At 39.5% G+C, this 26,576-nt stretch overlaps 1 protein-coding gene across 5 annotated transcripts in view; it reads left to right on the top strand.

Moving 5' to 3' along the window:
- The window catches only part of coro2ba (coronin, actin binding protein, 2Ba), a 102,510-nt gene that overhangs the window by 51,637 nt on the left and 24,297 nt on the right, over positions 1 to 26,576 (top strand). For 4 of the 5 annotated variants that reach the window (XM_049470975.1, XM_049470974.1, XM_049470972.1 and 1 more), the window contains exon 2: positions 7,391 to 7,591. In XM_049470975.1, coding sequence (XP_049326932.1) covers positions 7,391 to 7,591 — 201 coding nt within the window. Of the gene's footprint in view, positions 1 to 1,809; positions 1,950 to 7,390; positions 7,592 to 26,576 lie in introns of those variants that run through there. The other variant, XM_049470973.1, reaches the window with a different exon arrangement.

The raw sequence follows: 26,576 nt of genomic DNA, 5'->3' as shown, positions 1-26,576 counted from the left end.
TTTTTTAATAAATTCTACGAATCTTTTTTTTTTTTTTGTGAACCATAACATCACAAGCTTTTTACATTGGTCAATAAACAGACACTTTTTATCCTAATTAAATATAAATAACAAATGTGAGCAATTTGGGAAAAAAAAATAACAATCTGGATGACCAGTAAGATCAGCCGTTGTTATGTAATGTTGCTGAAGCTTTCTAGTAGGCTTCCTCTTATGTGATGTAATTTCAGTGTGCAGAAATAAGTGTTGCACTTTTATTCATGTTTTATTTTACTACTTGGCAACTCCATTTCTGAGAATCCAATGGATTTCAGGGTAATAATAAACCACCATTTGTTTAAGAGTGACCACATAAAAAACATAGTAAGTTCTCCAGAAGAATTGCTTGCAGTTCTCCTAGTCTCGCTTGGTTGAGGAAAATTTGACATCACTGTGTTCCTCAGCCTGATCTTACACTCAGCTTTATGTATTTCCAATGTCTTTACTAATTCCTCTAGCTGTTAGCAGAACATTGCTAGAAATATCAACCCTCCTAATTCCCTCTGATTTAACTTCTTACAGCATAAATGACGACACTAATGGGTGTACCACATTTTTGGCAGGACATGAAGCAGCGCAACAAACCGTATTCAAGCAAATGAACAAGACTTTTCTTAGCTGTGTGCCAAGCAATCTTCTAAAAGAGAGTTTTATTGGTTTGCTGGTTTTGGTTCAGGGCTGTAAGATGACGTCAAGACCCATGGAACTGGGAAATGCTCACAGCATTAAAGACATTCTGTTTAGCTTTAACATATCTGGCTTATTCCTGGACCAGATTACTGGACTTTTTAAATCTTGAAAATGTTAAAAATGTGAGAGTTTCAAACTTTGTAGGAGTGTCTCACAAACTGTTGCATCATGGGAGTATGTGGGAGTTTCTTGCAAACTGGATGTTAGAAGGATGACAGTGATACTAAATCTCAATGGTACAGAACTCTACTAAAGCCTGAGTAGACTGATAAATCACTGTAATGATCAGTTTTTTTATCTCAGTGTTATTGATCTCTATACTAAAGCATGAGTAGACTGATAAATCCCTGTGCTGATCAGTTATTTAATATCTCAGTGTTACTGAACTATATACTAAAGCCTGAGTAGACTGATAAATCACTATACTATACTATACTATACCAAAGGATGAGTAGACCGATAAATCACTGTGTTGATCAGTTATTTAGTATCTCCCTGTTACTGAACTCTAATAAAGCCTGAGTAGATTGATAAATCACTGTAGTGATCAGTCATTTAATATCTCAATATTATTGAACTCTACTAAAGCATGAATAGACTGATAAATCATCTTTTTAGTGCTATTTAGTATCTCAGTGTTACTGATCTCTATACTAAAGCCTAAGTAGACTGATAAATCACTGTGCTTATCAGTTATTTAGTATCTTAATGGTACAGAACTCTATTAAAGCATGAGTAGACTGATAAATCACTGTGCTGATCAGTTATTCAATATCTTACTGTTACTTAACTCCACTAAAGCATGAGTAGACTGATAAATCACTGTGCCGATCAGTTATTGAGTATCTCAGTGTTAAGGAACTCTACTGAAGCATGAGTAGACTGATAAATCAGCCTGGTTATCCTTCAGTATGGGCGAGTTCATATTAGCAAGAAGTGCTGCTACTCTGGCTTTGGGATTGGGCTGGGGCTGTATCTGCTCAGGAATAGAGGGAGGGAGGAGAGGGAGGGAGGGAGGAGAGTGGGAGAGGAAGGGAGGGATAGAGGGAGGGAGGGAGGGAAGGAGGAGAAGTCTAGGAGGAAAGAGGAAGAAGGAAACAGATGCCAGTGAGAAGCAATAGGCTGAGTCTGAGTGGATGGTGTTTGAAAGGCGGAGAGGATACAGGCTGGTTTCAGAAGCTGAAAGTGGAGTTGAGCAGGCCAGGCCAAGCAGCTGGAAGGTGAGGTGCTGAGTTTTTATCTGGTGGGCATGGAGGGTTTGATGATGGGTTTGATGTGTTTTAAGAGAAGATTTAATTGTTTTGTCTTGATGGCACGTTGAGGACTGATGTTGAATGAAGTTTTTATGGATTTTCTAGAGCAAACTAGGCACTGGTGAACAGAACAGCACTCAAACTACTGTAGTATAAAAGCAGGATATGTGTGAGTACTGAGGATCATGAGTGTGTTTGTGTGTGAGGGGGTCTTTGTGCCAGTGTCTCTGTGTGTGATATCTCATGAATGAATGTCCTTGTGAGCTGAGTTCAATAACATGCTCCTCCACAGCCCAAGGCCTCTTTGACCGTAAATCATTAATTGATAAACAGGCAGACGTTCTGCTCTTTCTTCAGGACAGTTCACATGAAATCATGTGCATGTGTGCACATGTGAGTTCATGCACATATACACCTATTTTTTGCTTTGGAAAAAATAAAAAGACAACTTCAGTTTCTGAATCAGTTTCTCTGATTTTGCTATTTATAGGTTTATTTTTGAGTAAAATGAACATTGTTGTTTTATTCTATAAACTACAGACAACATTTCTCCCAAATTCTAAATAAAACTTTTGTCATTTAGAGCATTTATTTGCAGAAAAATAACAAAAAAGATGCAGAGATTTCAGACCTCAAATAATGCAAAGAAAACAAGTTCATATTCATAAAGTTTTAAGAGTTCAGAAATCAATATTTGGTGGAATAACCCTGGTGGTTTTTAATCACAGTTTTCATGCATCTTGGCATCATGTTCTCCTCCACCAGTCTTACACACTGCTTTTGGATAACTTTATGCTGCTTTACTCCTGGTGCAAAAATTCAAGCAGTTCAGTTTGGTTTGATGGCTTGTGATCATCCATCTTCCTCTTGATTATATTCCAGAGGTTTTTGAATTGGTAAAATCAGAGAAACTCACAATTTTAAAGTGGTCTCTTATTTTTCTTCAGAGCTGTATACCAAACTCATCCACACACACACACAGGGTTGGGATGTATTTTAGATTCTTTAAATATCGCTTGTTTAGATTAGACAGTTTTGCACATCTTGGCTGGATTCCTTCAGTCACCTTTATGAGGTAGAGTCACCCGGAATTCAGGCTTTCAGTTAACAGCTGTGCTGAAATTGTCAAAAGTTAATTACTTGAATTTCTTGAAGAGGTAGTGTTGGTATACAGTGAATATCCCTATTTGAATAATGTTCAAATCCAAAAACGACTTTAAGAAATGAAGGTCTGTCAATCAGAAAAAAAATCAAGAGATTTGAAAGTATACTTTCAAAGTAGTGCAGTCGCAAAGACCATCAAAAACATTCCAGTGATGAAACTGGCACTCATCAGGACTGCCCCAGGAAAGGAAGAGCAAGGGTTTCCTTATCCGCATAAGATAAGTTCACCAGAGTTACCAGTCGCAGAAACTGCAAGTTAACAGCTCCAAAAATAAGAGCACCTAGATGCTTTTTCACAGAGTATTTTGGTTTGTTTAACACTTTTAAGTCACTACATGATTTCTGATGTTTTCCTATATTCATAGTCTAGATGACTTCAGTATTAATTTACAATATAAAAGCACAGAACATGAATGCATGTGGAAGGAAGACAATGCTACCCATAGTCCCACAGAGTGGGGTCACCCTGCTGGAGCGTCAGTGATGAGGCACGGTGATAAATCTCTCTGGTTCACCACTTCCTCCCCAACTCTGCTATTCTGATCTTGAGTCTGAGCCGGTCCTCTGTGGTTCTGGAGTGGCACAGTCTCACCCTGATTAGTGCCAGAATCCCACTTACACATGCTCTGAGGGAGAGCGGTGGCTCTGTGTTAGTCAGCTTTTACTAGCTGCTCAGTTCTTCCTGTGGGAGCAGCTGGGTTTGGCCTGAAGCTCAAAGGCAGAGCATGCAGAAAACGTAGTAAAGTGAAAATGTTGCATGCTGGTGGAACAAATAATCATTTTTTTCCCAACATAGTAACCATTCACCCTGGTGAAAAAAGTAGATTAAAGTATACTAAGCATTATTATGCTATAGTGCACTAAAATGTACTTGTAGAAACATTATTAATCAGTATATTTATATAGTATATTTAAAATGGAACAATATTTTTGTACTTATTATACTTTAATTGTATTGTGCTTGAGATTGAGATTGTGCTAAGTGTACTTAACTGTACTAAAATGGAACTATTTTAAATATACTTAAGTAACATTTAAACATTTAAACTACTTCATGTACTACTTCATATTTTAAATATGCTTGCAGTAAAATTATTATACATTTAATGAGTATTACAACAGTATAATTTTTATACATCAGGTATATTGGAAATTTACTAAGAATTAATGTTAAATATATGTGATATATTTGCATTAGAGAACAAATATGCTTATAAAAATATATTTTAAGATACTATAATACAGATTTTTGTGAGTTACAAACATACTTTAATTGTTTAATTTGACGTTTAAATGTTATTTAACAATGTATCCAATAATTAACTTTTCCTAATTGCAGAGCATTAAAATACACAATTCATTTTAACTGTTATATTAATCTAATACCTAAATATATTTAAATTTTTATTTACCAAGATAGTAATTTAATTTACTTTCTAAAAAGTTATGCAGACACAACAAAAACATAAAAAACTCAGCCCAGACAGGGACTGAAATAACAAAAAAGATGCAGATCTTTCAGATCCCAAATAATGCAAAAAAAAAAAAAAAAACAAGTTTATATTCATAAAGTTTTAAGAGTTCAGAAATCAATATTTGGTGGAATAACCCTGGTGGTTTTTAATCACAGTTTTCATGCATCTTGGCATCATGTTCTCCTCCACCAGTCTTACACACTGCTTTTGGATAACTTTATGCTGCTTTACTCCTGGTGCAAAAAATTAAGCAGTTCAGTTTGGTGGTTTGATGGATTGTGATCTTAAGTGGTCTCATATTTTTCTTTTCAGAGTTGTATATATATTTAAGATACAAGTAAATTTTTTTGCATGACAGCAGTGATATGAATGAATGATAATAAAATAGCCAGCACACACGTCATAGGCTGGAAAAATGGATCTGAATAATCTGCATCTGATCTATATGGAGTTGATTTAACATTCCATACATGGCAACTGCTGGTCTGTTAATGGTTCGGTGAGGAAGGGTTAAAGGAGAATTCCAGCAATTTTCCAGTACATTTTTGTAGTGATTCCGAATGCTTTGATGTGAAATGGTGCACTATAGAGAATTCAGGAATCTAGGAATTCATTAAAACTCAGATCTTAGATGTTTGGATCCATAAATCTACAGCTCTGAATAAAAATAAGAGAGCACTTCAGTTTCTGAATCAGTTTCTCTGATTTTGCTATTTATAGGTTTATGTTTGAGTAAAATGAACATTGTTGTTTTATTCTATAAACTACAGACAACATTTCTCCCAAATTCCAAATAAAAATATTGTCATTTAGAGCATTTATTTGCAGAAATAAAAAAAGAGCATTCAGACCTCAATAATGCAAAGAAAACAAGTTTATATTCATAAAGTTTTAAGAGTTCAGAAATCAACATTTGTGTGGAATAACCCTGGTGGTTTTTAATCACAGTTTTCAGGCATCTTGGCATCATATTCTCCTCCACCAGTCTTACACACTGCTTTTGGATAACTTTACACCATTCCTGGTGCAAAAATTCAATCAGTTCAGCTTGGTTTGATGGCTTGTTATCATTCATCTTCCTCTTGATTATATTCCAGAGGATTTTTAATTTGGCAAAATCAAAGAAACTCATCATTTTTAAGTGGTGTCTTATTATTTTTTTTTTTTCAGAGCTGCATTTGCTGTTTGGAATGACTGGAACATCTGCTTATTTTTTCAAAGCTTTAATATTAAAAGAATTAGTTTCCTTTGGATTCTGTTTTGCCTCATATAGTCTTGTGAAAAAATGAAACATGACTTATAACCATTTAAAAACCATACCATTTAAAAACACACTGTATTGACAGTACCAGCCCTCCCAGTGGACTGTGTGGCACTGGTATGATGTAATTACTGGTAATTATCTATAATTACCAGTTAGCTTTATGAGGAAGGGTTTTGTGTTTGGGCACTTGATTGATATGAGTGTGTCAGACTGAGTTTCATAGACAATAGGAGATGGGCAGCATCTATTGTTATCTTATAGACATTCAACACAATTCACATATCCCACAGACTGCTAATCATGGCTAAGATATGCAAATCTGTGGCATGCATTTTTATTATTCCAATATTTTTAGATGTTTGTTTTGATTAAAGGTGATAAAGAATGCATTTATTGACTAGTTTTGGTTGTTCCTTGAATATATAAAAATCTGATAAATGCTACAAGCATGTACACAACCCTGTTTTTTGAATCTGAATAAATCATGCTGATTGTTATCAAGGGGTTTGTGTAAAAAAAAGCATTATCTCTCTATGATAGCTCATAGAAGCCTCATAGTACCTAATTTTATGAAAGAAATGATAATTTTCACAGATTGTGTTGCTTTCCCCTCGATTTGTCCTCTCAGGACGATTTGCTGTTAGCAAACTCACAAAATATAGTCAGTTAGCTTTTAGCCTAGCCACCTCTTGCTTTGCCAGGTTTGACTTTCTCGAGATTTACTAGAAATTATTAGGCCAGTCTTTTGCTTTATGATACATATTTATCTTCCCTTTGGTTCAGCTGGAAAGAAGGCTGGTGTTAGCTTTTAGTCTAGCGCAATTATGTCTTTGCCTCTTTTGACAAACTCTTTTACACTGGTTTACACTGGAATAGGACAATTCTGTAGCCCTATAACTTTCATAGCATAAGGGGTGATGGGTTGCTCTCCAGTATCAACAACATTATTTCACCATGATGTTTTACTGTTTGCCAACTTTCACTAAGGCAGTTGCAGCATTTATTCAAGGGGAAAGATGAATTACCAAATGTTTAAGTAAAGTTTTTATTCTATTCTATTCTTAGACTGAGACTCAAACTATTCTGAGGTTATTCCAGAGTTGGGGGGCTTTAAAAGATAAGGCTCTTCCCCCTGTTGAAGTGCTTTGAATTCTGGGAACTAATAGGAAACCAGCAGCCTGTGATCTAAGTAATAGTGATTGTTCACTTCTATGGTTTTGGATTTGATTTAATTGGGTTTTCTTGTTTGAGGGAGGTCACAACAAAAAATACAGTTGTCTAATCCATCCATGGTCCTTTTTGCCTACAAAGATTGTAAACCTCAGTAAATCCAGGATGTTTTTCATGGTAGCTACTGAATAAAAAGTGCAATAAGTTATACATACTAAACAAACATTTATAAGTGTTCTTATGAACACCATTGAGTACCATTGAGTTTATGAGATCCATTGTTTGACCTTCCCCTACTTATCTTTCTCCTTCTTCTTCTCCTTGTCTCCCTGCAGATGTCATGGCGCCCGACCTACCGAAGCTCCAAGTTTCGAAACGTTTACGGCAAAGTGGCCAACCGGGAGCACTGCTTCGAAGGCATCCCCATCACAAAGAACGTCCATGACAACCACTTCTGCGCCGTCAACAGCAAGTTCCTCGCCATCGTAACGGAGAGCGCCGGAGGAGGGTCCTTCATCGTTATCCCTGTCGCTCAGGTAACCGCAGAGATCGCCCGCACTGTGCCAACACCGTGCCAGCATTAGCATTCTCTCTGCCCATTCATCTTACGGCCACGGCTGAAAGAAAGGGCAGCACAATGGGGGGAATTAAACTGCAGAAAGAGAGCTACACTCAATTCACAGCAACAAAGAACTACAACACGAGGTGTTTGGGAGATTTGTGTGTATTTCTGTCCGTTATACTGGATGTGAAACAATCCTCTCTGAGCAACAGTCAAGTATCCGTAACACTGAAATGAATGGGGGGCAGCTGTAGGTCTGCTGGGTCAAGTGCTCCATCAGACAGTATTCTGGAACAGGAATGGTGTTCAGGGTCAATGGCTGCCACATTCTGTTTAATGGCTCTTGTTTCAGACCTTTTCCAAACAAACAGTATCTGTGGAGCAACTCCTTGCATACCAAAAAGATCCTCTAGTGATTTCAGATTTAGCGCTAAAGTGTGAAATGAACAGATTTGGGTGGGAATCCAGGAGACTCAAATACAAAATCACTATGTTTTTTTAGCCTGCTTTACCTTCAAAAGAGATATTCGTATCTTTACACTACACTTAAGTAGTATTGCAAACTGGGAAACACTTTCGAAATAAATGTAAAATAACAAGGCAGAGTGAGGCAGATTAGAGTAAAGTAAGGTACAGTGACGCAGAGTGAGAGCAAAACATGTGAGGTAAAGAAAGGTATGATAGTGTCGTGGAGTGTGGACGAGTATGGTAAAGTTTGGTATAGCGAGGTAGAGAGAGGTTAAGTAGACTGACATAGTGAGGGAAAGTGAGGTTAAGTGAAAAAGATGGAGACTTGGGCCAGTTTCCTAATATACTGCACAACTGGGATGTTGCCATAAGCCACACCAATTGGGCCACTTCCTATATTATACTCAGCAACCGAAGTGTTGGCACATGTGGCTTGTGCCAATTCCCATATTCCCACACTCCACAACTGGGATGCTGGCACATGCCACTTGGGCCAATTCCCATATTATACTCGGCAACCGAAGTGTTGGCACATGTGGCTCAGGCCAATTCCCATATTATACTTGGCATCTAAAATGTTGGCACATGGGGCTCGGGCCAATTCCTATATTATACTTGGCAACTAGAGAGTTGGCACATGTGACTCGGGCATATTCCTATATTATACTCGGCAACTGGAGAGTTGGCACATGTGACTCGGGCATATTCCTATATTATACTAGGCAACTGAAGAGTTGGCACATGTGGCTCGGGCCAATTCCTATATTATACTTGGCAACTAGAGTGTTGGCACATGTGGCTTGGGCCAGTTTCCAAATATACTCCACGACTGGGATGTTGCCATATGCCAATTGGGCCACTTCCTGTATTATACTGGGCAACTAGAGTGTTGGTACATGCAGCTCGGGCTAATGCCCATATTATACTCAGTAACCAATGAATTGGCCTATGCAACACTTGTCCTGGATGTGAGCCAAGCATTTGGGCCAGAATCTGGTTAATATTTGGTATTTAAGATGGTATTTGGTCTAGAAATGGCCAAAGTGATTTTGCTGTCTGAATATAAGTGCTATAAGTGGTGAATTACTAATATTTGATTATTAGTTCTGATCCTATGCACCACTTTAGCTCATCCCAGTTGTATTGGATGAAGCTCCATGGCTCCAGAAAATGTTATGGTGGTCTTAGGCTCAGGTGCTTGGCTTATTACCTAGATGCTATCACCTCTGTGCCTGAATGTTATACCAGTGGGTGCAGCTCACCTAGAAAATGCGCCTTTGGAACAGTAACTGTATTGACTTAAAGTTTAGAATCTGCATTTACAATAGAATTTCTGGGCAGGTTCATTGACTTACAGGCACTTTAAAATATCAAAGTACTCCGCAGATATCGAATTACACCCCGTTAGCTCTCGCTAAGAGCTAGTCTGGAGGTGCTGAGCCTTTCCAGCAGTGGGGTTTAACTCCTCCCTAGATGCAAATCCTTGAATCCGGGGTGCAGGCCAAGGCAAACTCACTAAAGAACAAAGAGGAGGACCTATTGCAGTTATCTCTGGCTCTGCACCAGTGCAAATTGAAGACATTACGGAGGAGGCCGAGGCCTTTTGGCCTCTTCTCACTGATGACTCTGTGAGTGAGCCAGTAACACAAATGGAAGACAGAGGACAGAGTGCAGGAGCTCTTCTTATCTCACTAATTGGTGCTGAGAAAACACAGAACTCCAGATGCGCAACTTCAGAGAGTTTCTACACCAGAGTTTTGGTCTGTTTTACAGGGCAGTTAGTTCAAAGTGAGCTCCCAGATGTGCAGTGTCCCTGGATAATCACCCAGGTTCCAAACATGGTGCATCCAATCATGTACATCCAGTGTGTTCCAAGCACCAAGCATTCCTAAAGCATTCCACCTAAAGTAGTTTTCACAATCATGTACAGTATATGTAGCATACAGCGTAAAAATAGCACTGACCTGAACTGAGGCAAGTGAGACCAGTTTATGTGTTATTCTGCGTTCTTTTGTGACCTCCTGGATGAGTTGTCCATGCCCTTTTGAAGTCATTTCAGTAGGCTGGTTACTCCTTGTTCGGAGTAATCTCGATTTTCGGCCAGTAACTCCTGGGAAGGTTCACTAGTGTTCAGTAGTGTTTTCTCCATTCGTGAAAATTAGCTGGAGTCCCAAAGCTTTAGCAATGCCTTCGTAACCTTTTCCAGATTTTGTTTTCTTGTCCGTTCTTGATTTTTGGTCAGATTGAGGCATAATGTTTTGCATTTTAAAATATTTTCTGCTGCTTTATTTTGTCAGACAGATTCTATTTAAGAGATTTCTTGATTCTACAGGACTGGTGGTGGTAGTCAGCCTTGGTTGATTCTGGTGAAATTGAACACTTTTTCCATAGGACCCTTAATAAATAAATCATCATCTAAAAAATGATTACATTTTTTTTATCCATTTTTTTATGACATGTTTGATAATCTGAAAATTTATTATAGTATTGCAATATATTGAATCGTAACCCCTGTATCATGTAGGGTAGGGTATGACCAAATTCTCGCCAATTTACAGCCCTAGTCATTGTTGCAAAACGACTAACCCTATCCCCTAAAATATCATGATATTAATTTAGTCCCATATCGCCCACCCCTATTTAATAGAAGCACATTAAATTTTACTTCTATTAGAAGTGTAGCTACTCCTGCACAATTACACACCAGTACAAATCCACAGCCACAAAAGCAGACAAAGGTCAGTGACCGAGACGCCCGCTGGCCATTAATAAACACCAGCGTGATCTCTGTCTGCTCTCTTCATCCTTCTATCACTCCCTCTTTTCTCCTCACCACTGTATCCGGTCACACTGCCCTGCCCTGAGGTCCTGCTGTTGGAGACCCCCGTTTAGCTCCAGCTCAGAGCTGCTATGAATGACACTGTTGTAAAGAGGGACTGGAGTCAGATAGCTGATGTGCTGCTCAGACTGGCGGCTCTTCCAGGCTTTTGTCTGGTCAATGAGCTCATTCTGCATGGCATCTGCCTCCAGCCCGGCCAATCGGGCTTCAGCTGGACCAGGGCATGAGGAGAACCAACCGCTGCCCCAGTGCTGCTTATTTCCGCTGGGGTTTATCGTTTTTCTGCTCTCTGCGGGAGGCGAGGGCCATCATTCGCTTTGTGTTTCATCCAGCCCCAGTCTCTCTCTCTCTTTCTCTTTCTGTCTCTCTCTCTTTCTCTGTTTTGTCCTCTGGAACTCTTGCTTAATGTGTTTTTAGCTTTTATTGAGCTTTTATTTATTTTTATTTCTCTTTATTTCAATTCAACTTGGCTTTATTAGCATGACTCTTTTTGAAAACAATGTTGCCAAAGCACATAAATGTCAAAAACTGAACATATATTAAGAAATCATTGAAAATATTAATAGAAACATCAATAAATAGAAACAAATAATATAATAACAATAATAACAATAGTAATAAACAACAGTAATAATAGTCAGTATAATTAGAGTAGTTAGAATAGTCAAATATAATAATGAATTGTGGTTTGGGGCATGTTGCCACATATTTCTATATATTTCTATATAGTGTTGCCACTCTCTCTCTCTCTCTCTCTCTCTCTCTCTCTGTATCTCTCTCTTTATCTTTATCTTGCTCCGTGTGTTTTGAGCTTTTATTAGGCCGTTATTTCTCTCTGTGTCTCTCTCTCTCCTTCTCTCTGTCTGTCTCTCTCTTTCTCTCTCTCTCTCTCTTTCTCTCTCTTTTCTTAGTTTTTTTTCTCCGAAACTATTACTCCATGTGTTTTGAGCTTTTATTATGACTTTATTTCTTTCTGTATCTCTTTTTTCTCTCTTTCTGTATCTCTCTCGCCCTCTCTCTCTTTCTCACACTTTCTCTTTTTCACTGTTGCATTCTCTGTCCTGATATCTTTATCTCTTTCTGTTTCTCTCTCTCTCTCTGTTTCTTTGTTTCTGTCTGTCTGTCTCACTCTCTCTCTCTCTCTCTCTATCTCTCTTTCTCTCAATCTTTTTCTTTTTTTTCTCCATGTGTTTTGAGCTTATTTCTCTGTTTCTCTCTGTGTCTCTCTGTCTCTGTCTCGTCCTCTCTTTTGCTTTCTCTTTATTTCTCTCTCTTTTCTTAGTTTTTTTTTTCTCTGAAACTATTGCTCCATGTGTTTTGAGCTTTTGTTAAGACGTTATTTCTCTCTGTATCTCTTTTTTCTCTGTTTCTTTTTCACTGTTGCATTCTCTGTCATGATCTCTCTCTCTCTCTTTCTCTCTCTCTCTCTCTCTCTCTCTCTCTCCCTCTCTCCCTCTTTCCGAGTCACTGTAGGCTCTCTGCAGGCTTTACACAGTCTGAATACTGAGCAGAACCTGATGGATTTAGTTTGGTGAATCATGTATCCAGTGCCAGAGAGGAGAGACTTTACTGCAGTTCTCTGGTGACACTGTAATGAAGCTGTATTGCCCTCTATATTATCAGATATATTTAAATAATAATTGCATATTTTGATATATGAATTGCCAAAACATTGATGCATCTAAAAAAAAAGTGTAGGGTTGCTGTAATGATATTCAGAAGGAAGATAAAGAAAGGTTACCAGGAACAATAAATCATTAAAAATGCATATGTTTGAGTTTAATTAACATTAATAGTTGAGCTTCGCTTGTTGCAGTTGGCTTTTGGCACTGTCTATTTGCATACTGGGTGTGTCCCCAGTGTGTTTTTTAACACTCACTGTCAGTGTGTAGTCATTCCCCCAGGCTACCTTATATAAACTTGTAGCTCATTAGAATATTTGGCTTCAATTTATAATAAGTGTCTCTAATAACTCTGTAGTTACACATGAAAAATCCATGTATATATTACTGGCCAATGAAAAACAAGTGTCTCCAAAACAGCAACTTTACAAGAGAAAAAGAGAATAAACCTTTTAAACTTTCAATAGAAGTCAAAGTTAATGTCAATGTTAGTTTATTACAGGTCATTTTAAATGATTTATATTGGTCCATTCACCAGTGAATTTTGGCACAGTATAAGGTACAGCGTGTCTGTTCAAATTATGTAAGAAACTAAAAATTAACAAAAATGGAGACACTTGTTTTTCATAGGACAGCGACGATTTAAAGGTCAGTTAGACATAGCATTTTTTTTTTAGTCTTCCCATTATGAAATTGGAAACATTTTTGTATTAAAAACAAATACATATCATACAAAAGCTGTTGAAAAAAACATTAATTCATACAAACTTTATTCTATACACACTTTTACATATAAAAAGTCACACAGTTGAACACAAGTCGAAATTGATGATAATGATCCTAACGTGAATGCTTTTTGTTTTTTTAAAGAGGGATTTTTGCGACTGATCTGAATTTGCCTTTCATATTCTAAACAAAAAAAAATTGGGTTTCTGCCTTTTCCTAAACATTATATATGACAATTACATGTACAGTAGCTTCATTGAGCTGCACGGCAAGGACATACTGTAATGAAATATCTATCTGACCTTTTGCCTAAAGCTAGTTTAGCAGTGTGATTACTGAAAAGCCATTTACTGAGTATAGATCAGCATTTCAGTAATTGACCTATTTATGCTTGTGTCCACACCATGCACTGGTTTAATTCTAATGTTGCATCATTTTGGACACTGAAAATATTGTATATTGCAAACAAAAAAAGTGAACAAAATTCAAATATTGTCGAATGAAAGATATTTTGATTAACAATTAAAGCAGGTCTGTAGCAATGTAAATAAATGAGATTTAGAAATGGATTTTATTGTTTAGTATAAATTACTGTCATGATTGGGTATTCAGTATTCACATATTCACTTTACAGAACTATATTTGTTACGTATGCATATTTATATTTATATTTATATGGCACATCTTTTTCTTTTGAGCAGAATCGGTTGCCAAATATTCAGTGCAGTCCTAGAGTGCAACCATCAATTTAGTTCATTAAATGGTGCAGAAAATAGAGCAGCCCCCAATTACACAATTACATCACAATCTGTCAGTTTTGGACAGAACTATTAATAAATGTATTTTCTTTTTTATAAACTGACATTCATAAAAATCAGATTAAAGCTGCATGGCTTTTTGGAACTGTAACCTTATAATAACTGGAAAGGTTCATGCTAAATTAGTAAGTCAGACTCTTACCTATGATTTTCCAGAAGTATTTTCCACAGGCGTTCCACATTTGGAGTTATTAATAACATATCTTGGAAACTCGTGTGTCTTTTCTCAAAACTCCAATAAGAAAATTAGAGGCAGGCGTACCTGGCCAGCTTCAGTGAAGACCATGAAAACGTCTGGCGTATCTCTAAAGCAGGAGCTTATTTTCACACCTCGGCTGTATATTTAAAACCCGGTAGCTGAAAAGTTTCCTAGACAGTTATCAGACGGCTAAACCGCTCTGCAGCTGTTCCTAAATCAGAGCTGCACATTGTGCTGGAGAGAAACACACACATGGGATTAATATAGCTTCTGAACTGAGAACTGCTGAACGCTGTCCCATGCGTGACAGAAGGTCTGGGATTATGGAATGGAAATGGAATGGAGTTGGAATGGGAATCATCATAATATGGCCAGGAGAGAAGAGAAAGAAAGAAAAAAAGATAGAAAATACTTAAAAAAGAAATGTGTGGTATTTATGATGTCATCAGAAATCATTTAACTGTGTGAAACTGGTTATATAGTATGTACAGCTCTGAGTACAATGAACATTGTTGTTTTATTCTATAAACTACATAAAACATTTACCCCAAATTCCAAATAAAAATATTGTCATTTAAAACATTGATTTGCAGAAAATGAGAAATGGCTAAAAAAAAAAAAACCTCAGACCTCAAATAATGCAAATAAAACGAGTTCATATTCCTAAAGTTTTTAGAGTTCAGAAATCAATATTTGGTGGAATAACCCTGGTGGTTTTTAATCACAGTTTTCATGCATCTTGGCATCATGTTCTCCTCCACCAGTCTTACACACTGCTTTTGGATAACTTTATGCTGCTTTACTCCTGGTGCAAAAATTCAAGCAGTTCAGTTTGGGTTGATGGCTTGTGATCATCCATCTTCCTCTTGATTATATTCCAGGTAAAATCAAAGAAACTTTCATTTTTAAGTCGCTGTCGTTCCCAGTCTCTTTCACTGTGTTATAATAATATCACTGACAGTTGGCTGTGGAATATTTAGTAGTGAGTAGTGAGGAAATTTCACGACTGGACTTGTTGTAGACGTACTGCTTTCTATCACGGTAGCACAGTGCTGGATTTTATTCACTGAGCTCCTGAGAGCCTGAGACCCATTCTTTCACTAATGTTTGTAGAAGCAGTCTGCAGCATAACTTGTGCTGCTTTTATATTATACACCTGTGGACATCAGAGGTTCAACTGGTTTCAGCATGGGACCCTCATGGTCATTGCTTATGGTCATTAAGTCGCGATCCACTATACTATATAGAATACAAAACAAACTCATTTATTTTTACTAATTTTACTCATTTTTATTTTTAACGTTGAATTTAAAAGCATTTTTAAGAAGCTGAGGAGGAACATGACAACTGTATGTATGAAAGTTACTACAATAAAATTTAATATCATACGATCACAAAATAAATTAGATATTTTACTTTTCTGGCTTTTTCTGCATTCAAAGGACATCAGTATAACATTCTCTGTCTTTTCTGGGTCTTTTCCCCAATATAAAAGATGAGTGCAACGTTTTAAAAACCTTAATTATTTTGAATTTTTTATTTTTTTAAAATGTTTTTATTTTTTACAAGCTGTCCGCGACCCGCAACACACACACACACTCCACGTGAACTCAGGCCATCTGGAATGCTGACAGGAGACTGGAGACTACCAGCCAGGCCGGACCACTTCCAGGTGCCAGGCTGTAATGAACCTGGAGCATTTTCCACCAACCTGGCACACATTTTACCCTAAATATCACACAGTATGATCAGCCAGCTTTACTGCTTTCTCCTCCTCTCCTTCTTCATCGCTCCTGTGGAGCTTCAGGACACTCGGTGATGAAAGCAGTTCACCGCAGCGTGTTCCTGCCACTGTGTCTCGTCTCGGCTGCTCCGGCTGCTCTGCCTGAGAGGAAGAAGGCGGCGTGTTAATTAGCAGAAAGCATGACGCTCACTTTCCAGCCTCCTGCTTTATCCCGCCTGCAGCTCTGTCCTGCACTGGTTATGAGCAGACCTTCCTTTATGGACGACCTGCCTGCCCGCCCGTCTGTCTGTCCTCCCGTCTGTCTGTCTGCCTGGCTTTCTGGGTCCTCTATGTGGAGATATTAGCTCTGATTACAGAGCAGTGTGAAAGTCAACCACATGCAAATTGAAATTTCTATTCCGGTACATTGTTTTGTTTCTTAACTAAAGTACTAAAGCAGTAGATGGGTGAGAAATTGCATTTGGAGCAATTACAGATGGAGATCCACTTATCGGAAACATGGCGTCAATCAGCCATGACTAGTTTACATTTATAGTTATGTACACTGAAAAAATGATGAGTTAAAATTACTTTAAAAAGTTTCGCAACATTCTGCATTTGCTTTTTTTCAAGTAAATTTAATTTCAGATAAATTTAAGTAACTTCAACTCGGTTTCAAGACTTAAATGTTACATAGAGTAAATAAGTGAACTGAACTTCAGTCAATCCTTTCTTTTAGTAAACTTTACTTAATTTCTGCATACAATATTACCTAATTACAATTACTTAATTTATACAATAGTACTCAAATAATTTAAGATATAGAATATTTTATAAGCCCTTAAAACACACATTCAAATATTTAAGTCTCACTGTCTCAACACATGGATGGTATGTAATACATTGTGTTTAGTAAACTAAAAAGAATGTATTACATGCCATCCATGTGTTGAGACAGTGTAGTATGTGTGTTTTAACTTAAAACATTTACATTTCAGGAATTATAATGTATTATGTATCATAAATTACTGATTGCATTAGCCAGCATAGTCCAGATTACTTTAGCTAACCTTGCTAAGCTATCTAGCTGCACAGAGACCACTGATGTGAATGTGAACACTCGTTTTTCTATTAATTTAAACACCAGTCCTTACTAAGCTAATCTTGTGGTTGTGATAAAGTACCTGACTGAATTAGCTAGCCAGTTAGCTTACCTGTTCACGAGAAAAGTAGCAGCTCTGTGTTGTACTTACTTATTTTTCTGTTTTGTTCCTTTTTTGGTCACTGAGGTTTTTTAAACATGCCGAGGCATTTTAGGCTGCATTTTAGCCCGGCTTGCTAGCTTCCATGCTGCAGCACCGCTCGCTCACTGTTGTGTACTGGCCTGGTTGTGACAAGCGCTGCCAGTGCTTTAACCTAACATGTTTCCTTAATATTTGATGATACATTCTGATTATTTAATCATTTACTACTGAAAATATAATCCCTAATAATCCATTAAAACTAATGTTGCTATCAATTCATGGAATCTACTGTATATTTGGGCCAATACATTAACACTCCACCCTCTTAAATAATGTAAGGTGCACATAATAGTTTTATAATAACTACTGAACGGGTGGATCCACCGTTGCTGTTCTGAGCAGACAGTTATGAAGCAGTGGGCAGTCAGAACCAGTCTGTTGAGGCTGTAATGAGTCAGTAAAGTTTGTGGGCTCTTAACAGCAGTCTGGATCACTGCAAGTGTATTTTTTATAGATCTGGACTGTGTTTGGTCTTTGTTTTTCCCACAGATGTTGTAAAAGTTAGAAAATGGATTGGGTGGAGTCTAAAATCGCAGGTTAATAATGAAAGATATTACTCAGATTTTCCAAATAAAGACTTAAAGACATAAAGGTTGCATGTTAATTATATACTTACATAACTGCTTATGCAAAACAAGAGTTAACTAACATAAAAAAAGTACATTCTGCTTGTGCATTCTGTACTGTTCTATAATTTACATACATTTCTTTCTCTCTCTCTTTCTTGAGTATCTCTTTTTTCTTTTCATACCTCTAGTTTGTTTCTCTTGTACAAATCAGTTGATATGTTTATTTATCATTGAACGTTTTCCTCCTTTTGATTTAGGGCAGGTCAGTGTGTCTTTGCTATCGTAACAACGGGAAAAGTACACCTTATGCTGCTCGAAAACATGCAATGGGCATGTGCTAATTTGCTTAATAAATTAATCATGGGTGTGTTTTAGGTGTAACGTTTAATAAACCAATCAGCGCGTCACTTGCACTTCCCGTTAAGAGCCAGGTGCGCTCTGACTTTGGAGGATTGCTAGTTTAATGGCGCAGATATCTGGACGTGGTGAGTGTATGCATGTGGGACATGCACATGTGTTGAAAATTCACTGCCAAGATAGCAATGAATAAACATCTGACTGTTGACGTCTTTCTAGGTTGTATTCAGTTAGTGGTGCACCCGTGTTTTCCAATGCCAAGATAGCACACCTAATTTCGAGAACACTACACCCATCAGCATAGATATATTCACAAGCACTGTTACTATTTAAATGACGCAGGTGGAAAACGTGAAAATAGACTGTTGGCGGGGTGTTAGATAGCAATGAGCATTGCGACACACCTTGCACAGGATGTAAGATACATAAGATACCTTAAAACTCCATGGTATACCACAACAACCACCTAACAACCCCTTAACAAGCATTTCTTTATAGTAGTAACATTTAATAGTAGTCATAATATCTTTCTAATCCCTCTGCAAACCATTTTTTACCCTCGTGAAAAGTTCACAATGTAGCAACAGCCTAGCAATCCTATGGTATACGTATATAAGTTATTAGATTTAATTAGCTATTACAGCTTAGGGCTGCACAATATATGGTTTAATGTTCACATATGCAATATTCAGAACGTGCAATGTTTTATATATTGTCAATATACTTATTTCAAACCTTTTTTTGCTGTGCAATACAAAGAAAAATCCACACTGTTATAATTTTATATGATGTTATCTACCAGATTATTGACTGTATATATTATAGACTGTGTGTAGCTGGACAGAGCATAGTCTCTCAAAAGTGAAGCCCCCACAGGTCGGGCGCCCCCTGCTGTTCGGTTGCAGAAAGCTGTGTAACCCCACCCATCCCCATAGGTTTCAATGGGAAAACAGACAACTCTCAATCACGTTTTTTTTTTTCCAATATACTTTAATTTTACCTCCATTATTTAAATGAAACAGCTAGTGTAACCTCTGCTTATATTGTTCAGTTTTTATATCCCCACAGAATTCATTTTTAAAAACGTTATTCAGCTCTATTCAAAAAAGGTGTGGTTATTGTAAAAGGGCTGGGTTACACCTATAGCCGGGGGGTGGGACCAATGACTGTATGGGCGGGACCATAGACTGTGTGAGCTCTGTGGAGACGGCCCTCAGGGGGGCGGGGTTATTTAAATGAGTAGGCTGTCTCTCCACAGTCTTTCTCCCTCCTCTGGTCTCTTTACTGCGCAGACTCGGGTTTCAGGATCGCCAACATGGAGGAAGATTTTGGCTTCGTTTTCATTGAATGAATGGGAACGACGACACGGCATCCATATTTTTTACAGTCTCTGGTATATACCTAATATCCTTAGTTTTACTGCATTTGTTGATGCACAGATTGCATTATTAATATTATATTTTTTAACCCTTGTGTGGTGTTCGGGTCTGTGGGACACGTTTTCATTTTTCCTTAAATGATACTAAAAAAATATTTTTTCAAACTCAAACTCATTGGCATTGGCTCATTTTTTGTGAAAAACATATATCAAAACACATTTTCAATAAACACACACTGTACACCACCCCACCCCCCCCCACCCCCACCCTACACATTTATATTACATACAGTATGTTTGGCCAAGGGCTAATAAACATTGCTTCATTTGTAAATTTGAACTTAAACAAATTTTCTACTCATATCTTGAGTTAAATTTTTTTTTTTTACATTTTATAAAAAACTAATAAAAAAAAGGGTAGCACTTTTTGAAAGAAATGTAACATAAGAAAGGTAAAGGGCAAATATTAACCATGTAAGCTGTTTATATTGCTTGCAATTTAGGTGAAGCAAGCATGTGTAAAGCATTTTAATGTAAAATTGCTTAATTTTGCTGAATTAAATACAAGTAACAAAGTAAACGAGTAACACAAATATGAACACCACACAAGGGTTAATACAGCCACATTTACACTAATATCACAATATATAATTGTTTTTTAAATATCGTGCAGCCCTAGTCCAGCTCAATATCACTCATATCATATCATTTTAAACTATAAACATCAGGTAAAGACTGAACAAAGTGTGCTGCAGTTCCTCATTAGTCTGAATGAGGATCTTGTCCACTGTCCAGTTGTCCAGTTGCTATGATACAGAGTGTGGATAAGTCAGTTTTGGTGGCACTAAATCAAAGAAAGTAGATGATCTCATCCCTCACAGTATCTCACAGCAGCTGGAGCTCCTGCCACTGAGCTCCATCCAGGAGTCTAGACTCTCCCAGTGATGCTGTGATTATAATAATCACCAGATCCCTCACATTCCTCTGTCCTATTCACAGTAATGAGTGTTGACCGAAATCATTAGCATCCAAATCGGCGTGTGTGTGTGTGAAAGCCACAGACGGCTGTCAGGAAGAAGAGTGTGTCTGGTGAGCACCCGAGTGAAGCAGCAGAGGATGAGCTGGTGTCCGGCCAACACATCTGTGTCACCCCTCTCTCTCTCTCTCTCTCTCTCTCTCTCTCTAACTGACTCACTTTCTCTTTCTCACTCTCTGTCTGTGGTCTCACTCTCTCTCTCTCTCTCTAACTGACTCACTTTCTCTTTCTCACTCTCTGTGGTCTCACTCTCTCTCTCTCTCTCTCTCTCTCTCTCTCTCTAACTGACTCACTTTCTCTTTCTCACTCTCTGTCTGTGGTCTCACTCTCTCTCTCTCTCTCTCTCTCTCTCTCTGCGCATGCGTGGCGTTTGTGGAGCGTGTGGAGTGAGTGTGTGTGTGAGAGCGACTGTTTCCCTTTCTTTTGTGTTTATTTCTGTTTTTCTTTGGTTATTTGGGGTTTAGTTTAGGTTTTTGGGTGTAAGGGGGGGTAGTGAGCACAGGACTGGGCGGGTGGGGGCTGTGGGTTAGGGGTTAGTGGGGTTTAGAGGGGTTTAGCGGGGTTTAGCGGGGGTGGACGCCGGCGTGCAGCATGGCGGGGGTGGCGGGTGCAGGTGTAGGTGTAGGTGGGAAGTTTGACGGGCTTTCTCGCCGGCATGGCGTTAAAGTGCCGGTCGGGGTTGATTTTTCCGTTGAGGAGGTCAGTTTAAAGGTGGGGGCTGTTGTGGGGTATGACTCCATTTTATCAGCCTCCCGGATGAACAGTGCCGTTGTTTTATTTTTGGACAGTGTTGAAAAGGTGAATCAGCTGGTGGTGTCGGGGATTTCATTGAAAGGCACACACATCACTGTGTTTCCCCTGGTTAAACCAACCAAAAAAGTTATTCTGAGCAACGTCCCTCCTTTTATTAGTGATTCTGTTCTGACCCGCGAGCTGTCCCGGCATGGCCAAGTAATGTCGGGAATAAATAAGGTTCCTTTAGGCTGTAAATCTCATCTCCTCAAACACGTCGTTTCTTTTAGGAGAAGGGTTTTTATGGTTTTAAATGATAATGCTGAGGAATTAAATCTGGCTCTAAGATTTAAGATAGACGGTTTTGATTATGTTGTGTTTGCTACTACTGAGACAATGAAGTGTTTCGGTTGCGGGGCTGAGGGGCACCTGGTGCGGAGCTGCCCGGAGCGGGCAGGGGGGGCTCGGCCTGAGTCTGCCGCTGCTGACGCTGCTCGGCCCGCGGTGAGCCGGGCGGAGGCTCCGCTGGCCGCGGAGCGGCAGCAGCGGCAGGAGGAGGAGGTGGAGGAGGAGGTGGCGGCGGAGGCGGACGGTGCTGTGGACGGTGCGAGTGGGTCAGATCAGCGCGAGCGGGAGGGGCCAGCAGAGCTCGGCGACACGGTAACGCTCTCTGATTCACAAAACAGTGAATGCAGTATTAATAATGATGAAATGGAGTGCGAACCGAGTCAGGCGCGTGAAAAAGAGCCCGTGTTTAAACGGCCGGCTCTGAGGGAAACCTCCAGCCGCCAGGCAAAAAAGTCAAAACCATCTAAAATCCCGAAACCCAGTGTGTCCTCTCGGCCCCGGGCTGAAACCGGTTCAGCGAGTGAGTCGGAGGATTCTGCTGCGGAGTGCGCGCGTGAATCCTCCGACTCACCGCGCTCTGTTAAACGCGCTCTCAGTAGTAGCAAATACACTCCTGATCAGGTGCATAAATTTTTAAACGAAACTAAAGGTAAACGAAATGTAAAAGTAGAGGATTTTTTCCCTGATCTGGAGATGTTTTTAAAGTGTTCTAAGGTTTTAACGAGGAGTGAGGAGGAGGGGGGGATAGGAGAGCCAGATGTGCACAGGTTGCGTAAACACGTTACAGCTGTGAGGAAACTACTTGGCCATCCCGATGACGACTCAAAGGTATGAACTGCCCTTTTTCTCCGTCTCTGTTCTGTTTTTTAGCTTTGCTTTGTTTTTATTAATGAGTGATTTTAAAGTAGCTTCTTTTAATGTTAACGGAGCACGAGACGTGAGAAAAAGAGCAGTTCTCTTTGAACTTTTAAAAACTAAGCGAGTGGACGTTGCTCTGGTCCAGGAGACTCACAGTGATGGGGTGAACGCGGTGGACTGGCAGAGGGAGTGGGGGGGGAAGGTGTGCCTTTCACATGGAACCTCTAACTCCAGTGGTGTTGCTGTCCTTTTCTCACCTTTTTTTATGCCCCAGTCCTGTGTGTCTGAAGAGGTAGTGGGGGGTCGTCTTTTAAAAGTTACTGTAAAGTTTGAAAATATTTATTTGGTTTTTATTTGTATTTATTCACCAGTAATACCTAAAGACAGGTGTATTTTTTTAGAAAAACTCTCTGCCACAGTAGCACAGTGTGATACACAACACTTTTTAATTATTGGGGGTGATTTTAATTGCACAAGTGATGTTTTAGATCGGAATCACTTTGAACCTGATCCAGCTTCCAGGCGCATCCTTAATCATTTTATTGAAACTCGTGAATTGGCTGATGTGTGGCGCTCCAAACATAATACTGCTCGCCAGTATACTTGGGCGCACGCTAGGGATGGTTTTATTTCTATGGCTAGATTGGATAGGTTTTATTGTTTTAAACATCATTTACAGATTTTTAAGGAATGTTTTATCACCCCAGTTGGTTTTTCTGATCACAGTATGGTGTCAGGGAGAGTTTTTATTAATCATGTTAAACCTAAGAGTGCTTACTGGCATTTTAACACCAGTCTTTTAAATGATCTTAATTTTAGACGTTGTTTTACTTTTTTTTGGGGCACTTGGAGGTCTAAAAAAGTTGATTTTAATTCTGTGCAACAATGGTGGGATGTTGGCAAAATACAAATCCAGCAATTCTGTAAGCAGTACACTCTCAATGTCACGAACAGCATATCACAATCTGTTACCGTTTTAGAGAAGGATATATTGTTTTTACAGAGCACTGCAGAAGCTGGGGTGGACCAGGACCACACCCAGACACTTAAGGGCAAGAAGGCTGCCCTAGCTGACCTGCTCGGCCTTCGGGCACAGGGTGCTCTGATCAGATCTCGCTTTCAAAACCTCTCTGAAATGGATGCCCCGTCGCAGTTTTTCTTCAGTTTGGAGAAGAAGAATGGCCAGAGTAAGGTTATTCACTGTCTCCGTGCAGCCGATGGCAGGGAGCTCTCTGACCCAGCAGAGGTCAGAGAGAGAGCTGTGGAGTTCTACTCTGAGCTCTATTCCCCTGAGTGGATGGAGGACCAGTCGGCACAGCAGCGCTTTTATGACGGTTTGCCACAGGTGTCCCCTGCAGCCAATGAAGAGCTGGAGCAACCCGTGTCCATGCAGGAGCTGCATGGGGCACTACAGGGCATGGCCAATGGGAAGGCTCCTGGGGTTGACGGTCTGCCTGTTGACTTTTATAAGTCTTTTTGGGAGGTGATGGGGGAGGACCTGCTGGAAGTGCTCCATGGCAGCCTGGCTGGGGGGCAGTTACCCCTGAGCTGCAGAAGAGCGGTCCTTGCCCTGTTGCCAAAAAAAGGAGACCTCACGGACATCAAGAACTGGAGACCTGTGAGCTTGCTCTGTGCTGACTACAAAGTTCTCTCCAAAGTACTGGCAAACCGGCTGAAGGAGGTGATTGGGCAGGCCATACATACGGATCAGGCATACTGTGTTCCGGGTAGGTCAATTTTTGATAACATTTCTCTTATTAGAGATTTATTAGAAGTGTCTGGGTGGGGTCCCCGCTTTGGACTGGTCTCCCTGGACCAAGAAAAAGCTTTTGATAGGGTCGAGCATGAATACTTGTGGGATACTTTTAAAGCTTTTGGTTTTTCATCAACTTTTATTTCTATGATAAAAGTGCTCTATGCGGACATTGAGAGTGTACTGAAGGTCAATGGTGGCTTGTGTGCTCCTTTTAAAGTTGGGAGGGGTATTAGACAGGGCTGTTCCCTATCAGGAATGCTGTACTCTTTAGCAATTGAACCCATGCTTCACCGACTTAGAAAAGAGCTTTTAGGTGTTTTTATTCACTCTGAAATTCCACGCTTTTATCTATCAGCTTATGCCGATGATGTCGTTCTTGGCATCACAAGTAATCGAGATGTTGGAATTTTAACTGATATTATTAAAGATTTTAATAAAATGTCATCAGCAAAAGTGAACTGGGCTAAGAGTACAGGACTCCTGGTAGGGAACTGGGAAGGAGAAGAGCCAACCTTGCCAGAGGGTTTAAAATGGGCTAAAGATGGTTTTAAATATCTAGGGGTTTTTCTGGGAAGTGATACTGTAGTTAAAAAGAACTGGGAGGGGGTTTTACAGGCTGTACAGAACAAGCTAGCCAAGTGGCGGTGGCTTTTACCCAGAATGTCTTTTAGGGGAAGAACACTGATTGTTAATAATCTTGTAGCATCTTCCCTCTGGCATAGGTTGGCTGTTCTCGAACCCCCTCGGGGACTTTTAACTGGCATTCAAGTTTTAATTGTTAATTTTATGTGGGATAATCTTCACTGGGTCCAGCGCAGTGTTTTGTTTTTATCAAGGGATGAGGGCGGGCAGGGTCTCATTCACCTTGATAGCAGGAGGGCAACTTTTAGATTACAATTTTTACAGAGGTTTTTATTTGGTTCTTTTAACACTCTTTGGAGACATTTGGCTGGTTTTATTTTGCGTAGAGCGGGCGGGCTGGGTCTGGAGGAAAGTGTGTTTTTATTACGAACTGATGAGTTTTTATGTGCCGGAATGTCTTCTTTTTATGCAAGTGTTTTTAGGGCCTGGCAGTTATACTTGGTGGAGAGACAGGCCTCCAGTATGTCCATGTACTGGTTTCTCCAAGAGCCTGTGGTCCATGGAGCCCGCCTGGCCATCGCGGAAGGTTCCTTGTCCAAAAGACTGATGGAAGTGGGACTAGTTACTGTGGAGCATCTCCTAAAGACTGTTGGGACGACCCTGGATGGTGTGGAGGAACTGGCTCACAAACTTGGAGTACGGTCAGTCAGGGTCGTTTCTCAGATGCTCCACAGGTTTCGGGAGGCGCTGACAACAAAAGAAAGGAACCTTCTGGAAAAATGGACACCTGGGCAGGCGGAGCTTCAGAGGACGGACCCTTTTCCCTGTCTTTGGATCAGGCCCAATTTTAACATTTTAGACACACAGAGCCCTCTTTTATCGCTGGACGGACTAACAGACATGCGGTTTGACGGTCTACATGCCAAGGCCATGTACAGGGGGTGTGTGAAGGTGATCCATCTAGACAAACTGGCCGGGCTGGTCGACACCCCCTGGAGGGCGCACTTTGGCCTTGGCTGTGACGTCAAACCAGCATGGAGAGCACTGTACAAGCCACCATTGACCAAATCTGCTGGAGACTTGCAGTGGAGAATCTTACACGGAATTATCGCTGTGAATGCTTTTGTTTCCATTTTAAACCCTGCAGTGACCTCTGAGTGCCCTTTTTGTTTTGAAAGGGAAACTGTTTTTCATTGTTTTACTCAGTGTACAAGACTGGTTTTACTGTTTAGGGTTTTAACCTCCCTTTTTACTTGTTTTAATGAATGTTTTACACTGTCACTTTTTATTTTGGGTTTTCCATACTGCCAAAAGAGAAAAAAGAAATGTCACTTGTTGAATTTTATTTTGGGGCAGGCCAAGAGTGCAATTTATTTTAGCAGAAAGAAGAAAATAGACTCAGGCCAAGTTTGTGATGTTCTTTTACTTTTTAAACGGTTAATACAGGCCAGGGTGAGGGTTGATTTTATGTTTTATGATGCAATGAACGATCATGTTGGGTTTGAAAATGTGTGGGACTACGAAGGAGCTTTATGTAAAATTTTAAATGGTGAACTCATTTTTAATGATCTTTTAGCTTAAACCAACCTGTGTTTTTATGTAACTGATGGTCTGTTTTAACTAATATTGTTAATAAAGTGTGGT

Source organism: Astyanax mexicanus, chromosome 23 (genome assembly GCF_023375975.1).
Source record: "Astyanax mexicanus isolate ESR-SI-001 chromosome 23, AstMex3_surface, whole genome shotgun sequence".
Lineage (NCBI taxonomy): Eukaryota > Metazoa > Chordata > Actinopteri > Characiformes > Acestrorhamphidae > Astyanax > Astyanax mexicanus.
This window is presented reverse-complemented; position numbering and strand designations above follow the sequence as displayed.